The following is a 15,841-nucleotide window of genomic DNA, read 5'->3' on the forward strand; positions in this document are numbered from 1 at the left end:
GATGACAGAAATAGGTCGATGCACATTTTTTCGTCCAAGTAATCAATTTCTCCAGAGATGTGCTTGCTGTAATCACTTGGAGTTCGCTTTTCAAGATCACCATTCACAAGATGTTTGTTAGATTCTCTTCCAAAAATTTACGCCAAAAAGATATAAACACACCCTATGTCTAGTTCTGCTTGAGCTATTTGTTGCACTTTATTAAAGTTTCATTCTCTCGTGGTGTCACGTCCCCTCGTAGATATGCAGGAAGTATGAACTAGACGATGTGTACGTTTCACTTGATCGGTCATCAACACGTGCCCCAGCCCCCAGGCGCGGCGCGGAGAGAGTTAATCACGCATGTAAATACACAATTACCACCGCCACGAGGCGAGCAATAAATGCATGCATGCGCGCGCATCCGCACGAACACCGGAGGAGCAGTGAATCGCCTGAGATCCATCCGATCGATCGATCGAGAGCTAGCGCGCGTTGCGCCGCCGGGAGAGTGAACGGAGGGAGGGAGCTCGATCTCGCCCGCTCTCGGGGCCGGCTTTGGGAACGCGCGCACGCGTGCTCCCACTGTCACTACGCCTGCATGCCTAATAATGCAATGCCCCAGTTTAATGCCGGGATCCGTTTCGCAGCCAGAATCCACCCAAGATCATATCACCGCGCAGTAACTGCGCCACTACTTCATTCTCCCGTTCCCATCATCTCTCATTCTCATCTCCTCATGATCGTTAGAGGATCCTTCCCCTCCATCTGAAGCTTTTCTTCGCTCGCTCGAATCCTTGTGGTGCTTGCTATCATCGGAGATGGCGCCGTGCTGCGACGACGGCGGCCGCGATGACGACTGGTCCCAGTACGGCCTGGACGACTTCCCTCCGCTGTGTTCAGCGCCGCCGCCGCTCGCCTTACTGGGGTCAGTACCGTACAGACTCCAGCTTCGATTAATTTCTTGGAGAACGGTCGCGCGCTCGATCGGTCTTCGTTATCTCCTCCGGCGAGTTTAATCGACGCTATTTCGATCTCTTCTCTTGCCGTACGTCAGCGCGGAAGACTACGGCCGTCTGCCGATCGCCGCCGCTCCTCCCGGTAATCTGAGCCGCAGCGACGGCGGCAGACTCATCGAGGGCTCTTGCCATGGCGCGCTCGCTGCTGCCCCGGCAGACTGCCCGTCCTCGGCTCTGATGAATCTGATGAGGTCACTTTGTACTTTGTACTTTGTACTTTGTACTTCTGCTCCAGCAATCATGGAGTCTCGCTCGAATCGATCGTGTTCACGTACGAATTGATTCGTAGTTCAGCATTCCAGAAATTATGAACTGACAAGTCGGCAGCTTTTTTCAGGGGGGACGAGAGCTACTGCGAGTTGCCGTTGTTCTCCGCACCGCCGCTGACCGGCGAGCCGTACTTCTCCGATCAGCTCCCACCCCTACCTGTGGACGGCGCAACGGTGGGCCTCGACGACGCGCTCCTGCTGCCGCTAGGGGACATTGACCTGGAGGCCTTCGACAATGCCGACGAGCACAAGGTGATCGTGCCGGCAGGTCAGCGTACCGTCGGCCAAGAATATGCAGGTTTCGACGACGTCGGCCACGCGGATCAGAAGCCCATGGCCGCCATCGCGGACTCTTTCCAACCAAGGGCCATTGCCTTCGAGACGACCATGAGTCGCCATGGGGAGCACCAAAAATCAAGCTCAGTCGCGGCAATAGTGCTGCCACCGCCGCCGCCGCCGTCAATGCCGCGGCCGCGCGGTAAGAGGAGCGTCGTTGACCACCGATCAGCTCCGGCGGCACACGGGAAAACGAGGCTGGACCACATCGGCTTCGACGAGCTGAGGAAATACTTCTACATGCCCATCACCAGGGCGGCGCGGGAGCTGAACGTGGGGCTCACCGTCCTCAAGAAGCGCTGCCGCGAGCTCGGCATCGCCCGGTGGCCGCACCGGAAGATGAAGAGCCTCAAGTCCCTCATCCTCAACGTCCAGGTGACGATCGATCGCCTCCTCCGATCCGCAACGCGCACGCTTAATTTCTTCTCTGCCCACGAACGAACCATGCGTCCGTCGAGATGCCGGCGCATGCGTGCAGAGCGAGATAGCCACACGTACGATCGATTCGCCGTGAATGCCGAGTGGCCAGTCACCATTATTCGTGCGTGGATGCGTGTGCGCGTGCGTGCAGGAGATGGGCACCGGCATGAACCCGGCGGCGGTGCAGCAGGAGCTGGCGGCGCTCGAGACGTACTGCGCGCTCATGGAGGAGAACCCGGCGATCGAGCTGACGGAGCGGACCAAGAAGCTGCGGCAGGCCTTCTTCAAAGAGAGCTACAAGCGGAGGAGGGCGGCGGCCGTGAACGTGATAGATCACATCTTCAGCTTCGACGACCACAAGTATCGTCACCAGCTGCTGCCGCCGCCGCCGCCGCCGCCGCTGCCGCCAAGCAGCGCTGAACGGCACGGCCATGGCAGCAGTTTCTTTGGCTACTGAACTGTAAGCACGGTTCATGGGTGCAAGTGCAAATCAGTTCATGTTTTGGTTTCTGTTTGCACGGGAAATGGTATTATTGGGAGGCGGCGCGCGCGTCCCTATGGCATGTGTAGTAACTCCATATGTTTATAGTAACCTTAATTAAGTAGCAAATGATGCATGCATGATTATCTGAGCTATGAACATGATTGAATTAATTGCTACATATCGTCATTGTTTCCGATGTTTTTTTCATTTTGGAAAATAGTTGAATTTGCTGGCTTTCAATTCCCCATCATCTCGGTCTATGTCGCCTTTTTTTGGGAATATTGCTTCTTTATTAATTAAGCAGCATCATTACAATCATTTAGCAGGCAGTGCTGGAAGAAGCTAGGGGGTTGCTCGACCCAAACTAAAGCTGAACTAGAATTACATGCATTTCTAGCGCACAAATGAGCAGCGTTATTGGCCGACCTCCTCACATGAACAAGCTCGAAAGATGTAAGCATTGCCGAAAGATCCTGAACATCAGAGAAGATTGCAACTAACTCAGACCTATCCTCTCCACGTGATCGCCATAGAGACAAGCTCCTGAGAATCTGTCTCTACTAGCACCCGCTCCAGTGTCCCCTGAGGAATTAGTCGAACACCATCCCAGAGTGCTTCAGCTTTTCGGTAAGCGAAGCAAAAGCAACCGAGTCCAGACGACGTGGCAAAGCTGGGAAGGAGCCATCCGTCCTGCGGATTACCACACCTGTGGCGCCTGAGGAGTCTGTAGCTGTGTAAGCTCCATCAGTGTTAACATTTATATGGCCGATGGGTGGTCTGCACCATTTCTCGATCAACTGAGTTTTTCCTTCTAGCTTGAACTATATTTAGAAAAGTAATTATTGACCAATATTTCTGCACCCGTTAGCTGAATCATGAGCTTCCAACGTGAATTATGAATTCAACTGATTCTTCAAATCATTTCGAATTCATTGCAATACGACCCTAATTATTATATAATATATGCCACTATATATTTTAAGTAGAAAGAACAAGTAATTGCGCATAAATATGAATTTTTCCGCATTTTTTATTTTCAGGTTCCAACATAAAGTAATAAAATTTAAATGCCTTTGTTATTATAAAATATCATTTGTCAGAAATTTCTGAATTTGAAAGTTGCACTTTATGTGTTTCGATAGAGGAATATTTCATCTGGAATATTTTTAAAAAATAGAATTTCTTCTTTGGATGAATAAATTTTAAAAATAATGTTTCATAAAAAAATAGGTGGACTAGGGAAGCCATAGAAATCAGACTTTGCTGTGAATATATGTTTCCAAACTAGTAATAGTCAGAAGTTTCTAAAACTTTTTAGGCATTTGTCAAATTTATACATTTTTTAGAAATCCTGTATCTGTTTCATATTGAATTTATTCCTTACAAATAAATTCTAAAAAATTGTTAGACTAAAATAAATAAGATACAAATGATTCACCTGAAATGTGTTTTAGTTGTTTGTCAGTTTTTTTAAAAGAAATTGTATTCTTCTGTTCGAGAAATTTCATATAATTTCTAGACAAAGTAGATTGATGATAGAGTGTGAGACTATTGTACAGCTTCAACAGGCCATCTGATAAACATGCAAGCGGAATTATATGTTTGCTCCAACGGACCATCTGCGTAAGCGTTTCTCAAAATTTATGAAATCTAAAAATTCCATTTGATGTTTCTTGGATCCTTCAGACTATTGACACCGTGTTAAATTCCTCCTCCATCTAATTCTTTCGTAAAAAAATTTTAGTTTATGGTTTATTTGTTGGACAAATAAATCAGTCTCAATTCATGAAAAAATATGCAAATTGAAAAATAATAGTTTGTGCACTACTCGGCCATGTCCTTCGCGGCCCATTTCTCCCCCGCGGGCCGACAGCTACTACGTGCGCCCGGCCAAGATGCCGAATGGAACGGTGAAAAAAATGGTGCAAAACACCTTCGTCCGATATCTGCTTTGTGAATTGTGATTCATTTATATCTTTTATATTGGTATATGATATGATCTTTCCATGAACTTCCCTCTTTATTTCTGCCGCCGTTAGCAGCAGTATTTTGTCTATAGACGAACAAAGGAGATACTCATATATTGGAATTGCATGCATCAGTGTGTGCTTATTGTCTTTCTTCGAATTTATAGACGTGGATATATAATTATTCACTCTTTATTTGTATTCAAGAATTCAGCCATATTGGTTACGTTGGAACCTCTGTGGACTGTCGTTCCACAGCCAAGATCCTTTATTTGCCACTAGGATTTGACCTAACTGGAAAAAGAATTATTTTAGTGCTCTCGGCCGGCCTCTCATAATATTGCAGGTCATTTTCTCCCCCCGAGAGTCGAGATGGTAGTGCACTCCATACAGGAACCAGCGTAGCATATCTGTCATCGCCACTAAAGTATCAAGTATTTTTTTTGAGACTTAAAGTATCAAGTATTGTATATATAGTATATATCTCAGTCATCAAGATCAACGTCAACAAAGTAGAAGCCCGTTGCAACCAGGGGCGGATTTACAGGGGGGGCTAGGGGGGCTCTAGCCCCCCCTACTGCCCAAACTTCCATTGAAATCAAATGAGAAATATGAGAGAAAAAGAAAAAAAAAGGTGAAGAAATGAGTGGAGATAGGGAGGAGGAAGAACCAAGCCCCCCCTAAGTTGAAAATCTGCTTCCGCCACTGGTTGCAACTTACAGTCACAGCTCATTCGCGTTCCCTCCGTTTCTCCGAAGACGAGGGCAACCACCCTTTGCTGCATGCACGCCCTTAATTCGCCACATGGAGGCCGGCCGGCCTGCAGCACCAATAATCCGTCCTTGTACACTTAAGCTACACTATGGGTGTTAATTGGTGACCCTTAGATATACCTTCAATTTTTTTTAGTTCAAAATTTTATACTACTTCAAAATGAGATCATATTTTGCGAAGTAGTACAAAATTTTGAACTAAAAAAATTGGAGGTGCACTTAAAAATCACCAATTAACACCCCTAACGCTACACCATCATCGATTCATCATAGCAGTTCCATGGTGTGTGTGTGTGGGCGCATGCGCGTGTGTGTACACAAAAAAGTAGTAAACTAAAGAGTTGGTTTTGTTGAGTGTTGGCATATACGTATGCATGTGTAAAGATCAAAAATAAAGTAGTTGTTGGTTTGTTGTTCTCATGGCGCATGATGCCGTTTATATATATAGTATAATGTGAGTTGTGACGGCATTTTGCACAATACATATATACGAGTACTTAGTTCTTGATGAACACATGGTTCTACATTGTTATTGCCGTATCAAATATTGAGAGGCTCAAATATAATCGGCTGTACGAGTACTTAGTTTGGGGCATGCGCAACATTGGCACCATGCGTTACAACGTTTTAGCTATGTACATGGAGCCGTACTTTTGCATTGCCTTGTTGCATATACTTGTACACTTCCTAAAATCTCTGTGGACAGTTGCAATTTAGCGCCCCTGGCCCGATTATTTCCAGTAGTGTTGTCGGCACCTCGTGATCGCCGAACTTGGATAGATCTAGCTCCATGGAGTAATCTGCTTGAAGCTCTTTCGGATACTTGCCTGCCGACAATATAACATTTGCAATTGCATATGTGAGGTCGTCAAACTTAAGTGATAGATGTGATCATGCGGAACAAAACTGTCATTGCGGAGTAAAAAACAAACTGAAATCTAGGCAAATGTATGGGGAAATATTCAAACATTTTTCATGCAACTATGCAAAAGCATGGAGTGAGAATCCCCCCCCCCCTTTTTTTGCTGCAAGGAACCAACCATTAGGGGTGTCAATTGGTGACCCAGGTGACCCTCCGACCCTCTTTAAATTCTCCAAAATGATATTTTAATTTGGAGAATTAGTACAAAATTTTGAATTAAAGAGGGTTGGAGTTGCACCTAAGGGTCATCAATTTGCACCCCTACCAACCATGAATCCAAAACCCATTGGAGATGGGCTTGTATTGACTTTCTTCATTTCATTTCATTTCAATGGTTGTCTTCTAGAATCTTTCAGTACATGATGCGAGATACATTGCTATGCATGTTACAATTTTCAACGGAGTAGATAGGATAGAATGACTGAACAAGGCTGATTGAAAGGCAAGTGGGCATATGGTCAACATGACACCGTTCACATGCAACATTTTGTATTGGGCGCATGACATACAGGATTTGGTTGGGAGGTGCTTGTCACTTTGGACTTGCGAGTTGATTTTCTGGCTCGTGGTATCCAGAAGGGTTGAACCACGATGGCACAATGATACTGGACATGGATGCTGTATCTTGCTATTTATTACTACTCTCTCCGCTCTAAATGATAGATCGTTTTGGCAAATATCTAGATATATAGCTTTTGCCAAAATACAACATGCGTGAAAACACCATGTTGCGCAAGTATTTGCTCTGAACAAATTAAAATGTTTTAAGTCATATTTCGAACACGGGTGTTTCATGCATAACGACTCTAAGGAAAATGAAGGGATGAAGTTAGATAATTTTTTTATTATTGTGTCGATCCAAAAGGTTGATAAAATGAACTAGAATGACATTATTATGCGTAAATAATTTGGGAGGAGAAATGAACTAGAGTAGAATGCCATCCTAATTAATTAGCTAACTCAAAAAACACCATTGGATACCCACTTACATCCTTACTGAAAAGTGATGAAAGTGAAGTATAGACCATACTGAGTGGGTGATTGGGCTCATAACAAAATTAAGGAAAACAGTTTCGGCATTTGATGGTCTAAAATCCTACGATATTCATCTATGTTTTTGTTGACCACTAAAGGTTGAACTCAAAATTTCATTTCTGATGTTTCATTTCAACAAAAGATTACGACTATATTCTTTTTTAAAAAAAATCATGGATATGGTGTAGCTAGGATATGCAGAGCGCACAACTAGGCCCCAACCACGCACGTCCTATTCGCGTTTGCGCTTTGCCTCCTGACACTTCCACCATTGCCCTCCGCAGCACGGCCACAACGGCGCGTGAGCCCCGTCTATCTCTGTCCACTAGACGCCACCCTGCTGAAGCTGAACGCCCTTCTTCCCTCGATTGATCGATCTCGACTTCGGTCAAGGAAAAGGAGAAGGATGTAGGCACAAGGAGAGCAGAGACAATACATACCCAGAGGTGAGACGTGGTCATGGCGGGGAGGCTCCGGTTCCGTCTGAACCGGGTGATCCGCACGGACCCCGCGGCGCACTCGTCCTCCTCCGACGAACCGTCCTCGCGCCCGTCGGCCGCGCGGCGGTGGCCGGGGTCGTCGCCGAAGCAGCTGGCGGACAGGGACGACGAAGACGACGACGAGGCCGACGACGCCGCCGGCGAACCCCACGGGGCGTCCGGGGCCGCTGCGCTGAGATGGTCGCGGCCGTCGCAGCCGCCTTTGTGCCTCTTGGTCCCCGCCGCCGGTGCTGCGATCTTGCTCAGGGAGAAGAGGCTCACGCCGGCGCTCGGCGTCGCAGCGAAGCCGCTGGCGGTGGTCCTCCTCGGCGTCGGCGGCCTCCTGCCGCCGCCGGCGCAGCCGTAGTAGTGAGGGGCGTGGAGCACGGTCCTGGGGGAGGGCGAGCCGTCGCGCTGCTGCTTCGCGGAAGCCACGCGCTGCAGCCGCGGCGGCAGCTTCAGCGGCGCGGGGCGCGCCTCCTCCTCCCGGTCGCCGCCGTTGTCGCGATCGCCGGCGCCGGTGGCAGGGGTAGTAGTAGTAGTGTTAGCAGCAGCGTCGGCTGCGGCGGCGACGTCTGACGGGACGACGGGGCCTGCGGGGGCGTCCGGGGCGCCGGTTCCGGTCCCGCCGTCGCTCGGCTGTTGTGGCGGCGCCTTGGGCTTCCCGGGCGCCTCCTCCCAGAGGAACGGCACGGTGACGGGCGAGCGGCGCGGCGGCGTGTCAGGCGGCCCCGACGGCCACGCGGCGGCATCGCTCGTGTCGCCTAGGTCGGCTACTCGGCTAGCCCGCGACCGCGCACGGACGAGGAACAGCGGCGGCAGCTTCTTGGCCGTGGCCGCCGCCGGTGCCTCCGTCGTCCCCATGCTGCTGGCTGTTGCTGGTCACAGTCACTGGGATAGGAGAGACAAGGCGTGAGTCGAGAGCGTCGGTCTAGTTACGGCGTCGTGCGCGTGCTGCTGCCGGCGGACGGGACGGGATATAAAGCGAGACGGTAAATGCGGGGGCGGAGGCGGAGGCGGAGGAGGCGAGACGAGAGGGGGAGGGTGGGAGCGTCGGGCGAGGAGCGTGCGTGACCCTGCTGATAAATATAATATAATGGAAGTCGCGACCAAATCCCATGTCGTGACGAACGAGTGTGGACGTACAGCCGCGCCCCGCAGATGGAGCACGGGCGGGGCATGCGTGGCATGGCGCGGTGCGGTGCGGTTACGCGGCTTCACCCATGCCCCCGCGACCACGGCGGGCACTGCAATTGCCTAGTCGTCACTGTCACGATGCAAAAGCACAAGGACGCGTTACAAAACACGGGCCGTCCTTGTCACCGGTAAATCGCCTTCTGTCTTACAGCTCCGCCGCTGCCTTGTTTCCTACGCCGCTGGAGCACCACCAAATTCCAGCAGGCTCCTGGCCTCCAGGGTGACGTGCACGGCCACCCGTTTAATTCTTCCATCATCATCATCGATCCTAGCTTCCGATCCCGTAGTGATCTCTGTCGTCGATCGCCAGCCTTCGTTTTCATCGGCCGGCCGGGCCGGGGCTGATCGACGACCGGTTCCGATCCGTGTGGACGACGCGCGCGTATATCCCTTGCCGTTGCCCAGACGCCGGGGGATATGCTATGCGCCTATGCCGCTTGGCAAAGCACGCTCACTGATCCGGACGCCGCTGTCTCGCTCGGCTCGGCCGTAGAAAAAAAAATAAAAGCATGAGGTTTCGGTACAGCTAAGCTAACGACCGTGCTTACAGTCTTGTCTTGACAGGCACAGCGGCTAAAACAGTCAAAGAACCAACTACTGCTTCTGACGAAAATCGCCTCAGTTTGCCTGTAGGCCTGCAGCTGCAGCTCCGTCATGCTTTGTCACAAGGTGTCTGTGACTGGCCTATATATTGCTTGTTCTAACCAGGCCCATCTTTGTGTTACTTTTTTTAATTCGTTTAAACCCCAGGCCCATCTAACAGCTTGCCCGGCGGCCCCATCCTAGTTATTACGTCATAAAAACGCATTTGCATCGATATTCCATCCTAGTTACGTTAAGTTGGTTTTGCTTCCGAAAATAACATCATTGGATTGACACTAAAATACTTTTCAGAAAAGGAGGAATAATAGCCGCCAAATATTAGTTCTATTCGGAGAGTGTGTCATGTTAGACCTCACTTCTAGATATATATATAGTTCAAGACTCTATAGTTCAGTAACTGCAAAGTTATTGTTACTTACATAATTTTTTTGTACAACCACTAGTCTTGTTGCATCAATCGCAAAATTTCTGAAGAACACTACTTGATTCTGTAACTATGCTCTCTCTTGCAGAGCAGCTCAGTCCTGTTCTGCGTTCTTCACTGTTTTTTGTTGGAAAATTATGTAAACTTGTCTTGCGTTATTATAAGTGAAAGGAATGTCAAAGCCATACTAGTTATTCTGCGAACTTCTGCTTTGTTTAACTCCTTCGGCTCATTCTTTTATGAATTATATTTGGGTGGTTATCGTTGCAGTTATCCTTCCTAGCCTCCTAGGTGGTTGATTGCATAAGATCATTTGAGATGATACCATTCTTTGATAGGCTATATTAAACAATTTCTAATTAGAGTTCAGTTAGAAACAACAGTAGGAATGTAGGATTGTTTCTCTGATTTACAAAATATCTGCAGAATTTAGAAGCACCGATCATTGTTTCTTTGGTAGGTTTGACTTGGATGTTGCAACAACACTCTTTTCTATATAATCATGGTCTTACAGGTGAGGTATGTCTTGATATTTTCTAGATGTGCTACATTGTCAGCAATTTTCTGCAAGTAAAGCTTGTGTGAATTTGAACATATATTCTGAAGACATCTCTTTTGTATATTACATCACACAGGAGGTTTAATGCTGAGTGCAACCATGCTACTCTATCTGGACATAGGTAAGAACTGGTCTTGTGGTGGTCAACCTGTGTCTCAAGCTGCTATCGGTTTGGTTTAAAACTGGTTTTGATGGATTGGTTTCTTATTTGGTATGCTTTAGTTTGGTGGTAGACGGTTTGAGTTGTGTGACAGTGTGGTTCAGTTCGGTTTAGCAATCAAAATAGTTTAGATTGGTGCGGTTCAGTTTGAACGCGGTTTGACTATTTCCGTTCGCGTTCGTCTCTACCAGTATTCGCGAGCAGGCAATTAGGGAAATGTTGAAAGTGCAGGTTTTTCATAAGCAAAGTGCAGAATTGGTTGCGGGCTTGCAGTTGCAGACTGTAGCTCATCGAAGCCTGTGACCCAGCAGCGTGCCGCTGATCTTTGGTCCGTTCGTGTACCCATATACTAGAGGACTCTCCACTTACGTACAGACTGCAACCCGTCGTGTGATCCGTTAGGGAATTAGGGCCGAAAAGTACCAGATCCGGTAACATTGTGTTAATTCAGAATAAGAAATCTACTAGATATAGTATGATACAACCCCTGATCTACGGCCACAGCAAGTGATGTTTCTACCACCAATTAGAGGAGGGAGACGAGCAACCGGGGCATGGAATTGATCAGCATTTCAGGAACCGATCGGCGCTTTTGACCTGTTGCTTTTCAAGCACTGTGGCAATAATGCTGGGCATTAAGCTGCTTGTAAAGTTACAACAGTCATCGTCTCATACCACAAAAATAACAGACTATGGAAAACTTTAGAAAAGTTGTGTAAACATCATTTTGTAATTTATTAAGATCTTGATTGGATCTACCAAAGATTGTGGAAGCTGGATGGTTTGGATTACTAAAAGATGGATTGTTTAAAACTAGATTATGTTGTACAGGGTAGGGCTCAGATTGAGGCTGTTTGGAACCAACATCCTGAGGAGGCCGACATTATTATTTGGCTGGTTTCTCCATTGACGAGGTGCAGCTCGACGCATCCGGGAACAGTGTGCCTTAAATAATTTCTCGTTGTTTCGCACGGATGCCACTATCAGATATATCAACGGTGTTCTCGACAAACCACAGATGCCACTATTAGATATATCAACGGTGTTCTCGATAAATCTTAAGGTATAGATTGTAGATCTAGCTCACGCTCTAGAGGTGTGAGTGGATAAGGTGTGTGCGCTCGTATGAGTTCAGATGCTACAGTTTGTATTTTAAGATTCAGATACTACAGTTTGTATTTGAAGGTTGAGGCAAAAGAAACACGCAAAATAACACGCACAGCGGCCGTCGCCGGCCGAGAGCCGTGGAAGTGAACTCCCTCCTCGCCGGTCTGGCATTGCAGCGCGGGCCATGCGAAAAGCTTGCTCTGGAACACAGAGACGGTCTTGGTTCAGTGGGTCCCGCAGCGATGAGCAGAACAGGTCCAGGCACGGCCCTTCGCCCTCGAGTCGTTTGCTCACACAAACAAGTCACTGACCAATGGAGTCCGAATGTATCGAGCTAACCATTTCCAGTCAGACCAAATTTTCTATCTTCGTCTCGTCCCCCTACTCATACCCTCGACGCCTCGACCTCAAAACCCCCAGCGTGGCTGTTACGGTTTCACAGATGCATTTCACCTCCAGCCTCCTCCCCCTGACCCTCCATCCTCCTCCCGTTCCCTTCCCCAGTTCCATCCCCAACCCCGCGAGGCTGCGCTCACAAGGCTGCCATCATGGGGATGGCAGGCTCTACAACGAAGATCACAAAGTTCTTCGAGAAGGCGGTGGGGAGGGTCAGGGGATCCACTGGCGGACGGGATCCGAGCGTCGACGGCAAAGCAGCTGGAGGGAGCCGACCTTCAGGTGGTTTGGTGAGTTCACTGGCTTTCCGTGTTCCGTGTTTGCTCCAATTTGCTTGCGTGATGATGTTTTTGGGTCTGTGATTTGGGGTTTCCTATTTCCGTGTTCGATACTCTCTTGCAATCTCTTGCCTGTTGGTGCGATACGTGATTCGCTTAGGACCAAACTGTATTAAGTTTGCGAACAAGCTAGGGTTTATGGGTCCAGTCCTTCTGGTGGCATGATGAGTTTACAAGGTTTCCGTGTTCAATGTTCGTCTAATTGTTTAAGGTGGGAATGAATTGGGTTTGCTATTCCGGATTTCCGTGTTTGATATTTCATTGCAATTTGTTGGCACGATTTGTCTGATTATGATTTGTCGGGAACTGAGGTGGCCCTAATACCTACTATGCTGCGGATCTACATCTAAGACACACCAACTCACTCTAGAGTCGGTTAGTTTTTTTAATTTCTAGCTACTTAGTGCATAAGTTTCCTTTCGACAGCAGAGCTGCTTTCTCGCTTCCGGGTGGCAGAGCCTAACAACAGATGAAGCTGGCTTCTAGGAGACAGAGGCTTCCTACGATGAAGCCCAGATCCTTTGTGATCCCGGATGATAGAGCCATCCTACGATAGATCACAACTTATACACTAAGTACTTAGAAAATGGGGACTAACACTTACAAGACACTTGATTTATTACAACACAATAGTATTATACAAGAGTACACAACACACCCTCTCTTTATGGCCATCCTAGCACTCACCCTTCTCATTTACCATACTCTTGGATAGATGGCATGGCAAGGAGGGGGTCCTCTATTTATAGGCCAAGGCAGATCATAGCATGGTGACATGTGTCCCCCCCTTCCAGAGAATTTCTAAATATTATAAGGTTTTTTAATTTATTTATTACTAATTCTAGAGTACTCCATGAAAATATTTTCTTATTGCCATATAGAGAATACTCAGAAGGTTTCTCCTGATAAACCGATCATGGCAAAGCAAGCTAAGAATATAGAAAGATAACCATGAACGAACTCTGAATGAATAGCATAACAATAGTCGGAATACAAAGCCATACCGGAGGCCGAGGATTGCTCGCCGACCCCGAGACGACTGGATTCGCTAAGGAGATGAAGAACTAGTCTAGCTCCACTACCCTAAGGAGTACAAGTCATAATGAGAGTGTGAGAGAGAGGCTTCCAAGTGGTGTGTGTGAGAGAGAGTGAGTGGTGGGAGGCCCCTTATTACCTTATATAGTGGTTGAGGTCGGTTCCCGCCATCTCTATACATGGAAACGTGACAAACCGACTTCAGGAGGATAAGATGGAGCTTCCTGCCAAAATGCACCGGGACGGCATTCAGGGTGGGTTCGGCCGACCCCCTAGGTCGGCCGACCCCCCCCTTTGCCGCCTTTTCGCCACAACCTTCGTCTGGGTCACTGCCTGGTGGGTCTTCTTGTCAGGTAGTCGGTGCTGGGGCTTGGATGGTCTGTTTGCTTTATCAAGTGGGCCTCTTTTGGTTGTGTAACACAGGACACGATCTTCTGCGGTTTCTCCTGCGTATTATATGTGTTGTCTTCTTATTCCAGACTTGTGCTTCTGAAAAGATAAATTCTCCAAAAAACTGTGGAGCTAGGTTAGTGATACAAATATATGAGTAAGAGGTATGATTTTCCTTTTTTGTGAGTATAGTTGACGGTCAAATTTTGCACTTAAGGACCGTCAAAAGTCACATGCTCAAGGAACAAAACCTTTGAGGTGAGAGGATAAGATACCTTTACCAAGATACTCTCATCCAAAAAAAAACGATCTTTGCATAGAACCAGTACTAGGCCCAATCATCGTCCCACTGGTTCTTTTGACAGTAACAAATCTCAGCTCGCTCAATCTTCAAAGACTTGTTGCTCCTTCGAGGAACGAAGGTGCAACACCTGCTCTGAGCGTTGTACAACTCATCCTCATCCTCAAACCGAACCTTGCGGCCCTAGGGGTGCAACTCGTAGAGACGACAAAAAGCATCCACCGAGATCGGCCCTCCGAAGGTCCTCACCGCCCAGAAAAATTTTGATAATTGCACAATCGAGTTCGGAGTCCAAGGGAAGTGAAGTCCAGCGACAAAGAAGTTGCGAAAGACCACACACTCCCCCTCCACAGGGACCGGAGTCTCCTCCCCTTGGGGCGGACGGCAAACACCTTCCTCGAAGTACCCCTTGTCCACATACGACGCAATAAGCGCCGCATACACAAATGAAGGTCCAAACCTTAGCGTCGGTCCCCATTAGCTCCGAAACGTCAGCATCGACGTTGGCAAGGTCCTCTTCACTCTCGGACAAATGAGCCCTCTTCTCCATTGAGCCCGAAGCTTCAACAACCTCTTTAGCAGTAATCTTCACACGAGCCATCCCTGTCAAAAACAAGAAGAGTCGTTCAGAAAAACTTACAAAGTTCTCAAGAAAGCGAAGTCTCTGAGAAAGCAAAGGCTCACAAAGATGATCGCAGATGTGAAAACACCCGAAGCTCTCAGTGAATCAGAGTTCACCATGTGGCAAGTGAGCAAAGGTGGCTGAGCTTCGCTAAGAACAGAAGGCGTGAAAGCGACGCCTTACCCCCCTATTTATAGGGAGGTAAAAGTGAACAGTAGTTACTAGCGTCAAAATCGAGAAGAAGCCCAAGTGTCACCCAATCAGATCGTAACACGTGTTAAAAACTAACCTTCGGCACGTGCCAACCTCCGACGCTCGGGGAGACGTTTTGTTGCAGGCAATCAGCTTTCGAGGGTTCGGTCCATCGAAGTCGGCCCTCGCCCGCGAGGGGCTACTGTTGGGGATCGCCATCCCGGAGGTCGGAGGTCCCTCGAAGGTAAAAAAAACCCCGAAAGTTAGCTGTGGCACACGAAGGTGGCATAGAAGACCCGAAGGTTAGCCACGAAGCACGAAGGTGGCGTAGAAAACCCGAAGGTTAGCCGCGACACACGAAGGTGGCGGAGAAGACCCGAAGGTGGTGGAGAAGACTCGAAGATCAAAGCACTTCACCTGAAGGTCAAGAATGGCGCCTGAAGGTGCCCAGAACTTCGGGATACCATAAGGATTACGACTCGGAGAAGATAGCCAAATTGTACCCTCTAACCTACGGGAAATGACCCCTTGTCCGGAATATTCTGTGAATATCCCGGGCGATAAAGGGTATTTAAGTCAATATGCAATATAGGTTGGGGGTATAAATACCCCCACCAAACTTGTACCGAACATACTCTCAAACGAAGGCGAAGTTTTGCCTCTTTGCATTGCTCCCAACATTCGTTCGAGATCCCTTTATGCTTTCTGATTAGGCAACTAAGAAATCAAGAACCCGACACAGCAAAGAGGTGAATGTGAGAGAGTGAGAGACAAAACAGAAACCAGAGAGGTTAGGGATGAGATGAGATAGAGGTCAGACTTACCTCCGGCGAA

General features: G+C 48.1%; 2 protein-coding genes across 2 annotated transcripts; one reads left to right on the forward strand and one right to left on the reverse strand.

Moving 5' to 3' along the window:
* Positions 1-800: 800 nt before the first annotated feature.
* Positions 801-2,480, forward strand: LOC120674777. The gene is made up of 3 exons (XM_039955902.1): positions 801-907; positions 1,336-1,978; positions 2,175-2,480. The coding sequence occupies exons 1-3, from the start codon at positions 801-803 to the stop codon at positions 2,478-2,480; spliced, it is 1,056 nt and encodes a 351-aa protein (XP_039811836.1).
* A 3,186-nt stretch (positions 2,481-5,666) lies between these two features.
* On the reverse strand, positions 5,667-8,742 carry LOC120676257 (protein VASP homolog). The gene is made up of 2 exons (XM_039957494.1): positions 7,645-8,742; positions 5,667-6,074 (listed from the first exon to the last, which is right to left on the reverse strand). Exons 1-2 carry the CDS (start codon positions 8,545-8,547, stop codon positions 6,030-6,032), a joined length of 948 nt encoding a protein of 315 aa, XP_039813428.1. The 5' UTR covers positions 8,548-8,742; the 3' UTR covers positions 5,667-6,029.
* Positions 8,743-15,841: the final 7,099 nt, after the last annotated feature.

The sequence above is a fragment of the Panicum virgatum genome, chromosome 5N (genome assembly GCF_016808335.1).
Source record: "Panicum virgatum strain AP13 chromosome 5N, P.virgatum_v5, whole genome shotgun sequence".
Lineage (NCBI taxonomy): Eukaryota > Viridiplantae > Streptophyta > Magnoliopsida > Poales > Poaceae > Panicum > Panicum virgatum.

What these genes read in the sequence shown, in the direction of transcription:
- LOC120674777 (XM_039955902.1), top strand. Translation starts at nt 801, where the DNA reads ATGGCGCCGTGCTGCGACGACGGCGGCCGCGATGACGACTGGTCCCAG. An exon ending in CCGCCGCTCGCCTTACTGGG is followed by an intron (nt 908 to 1,335) that starts GTCAGTACCGTA and finishes AGCTTTTTTCAG; the next exon opens with GGGGGACGAGAGCTACTGCG. An exon ending in CCCTCATCCTCAACGTCCAG is followed by an intron (nt 1,979 to 2,174) that starts GTGACGATCGAT and finishes GCGTGCGTGCAG; the next exon opens with GAGATGGGCACCGGCATGAA.
- LOC120676257 (XM_039957494.1), bottom strand. Translation starts at nt 8,547, where the DNA reads ATGGGGACGACGGAGGCACCGGCGGCGGCCACGGCCAAGAAGCTGCCG. An exon ending in TGACCACGTCTCACCTCTGG is followed by an intron (nt 6,075 to 7,644) that starts GTATGTATTGTC and finishes TATTGTCGGCAG; the next exon opens with GCAAGTATCCGAAAGAGCTT.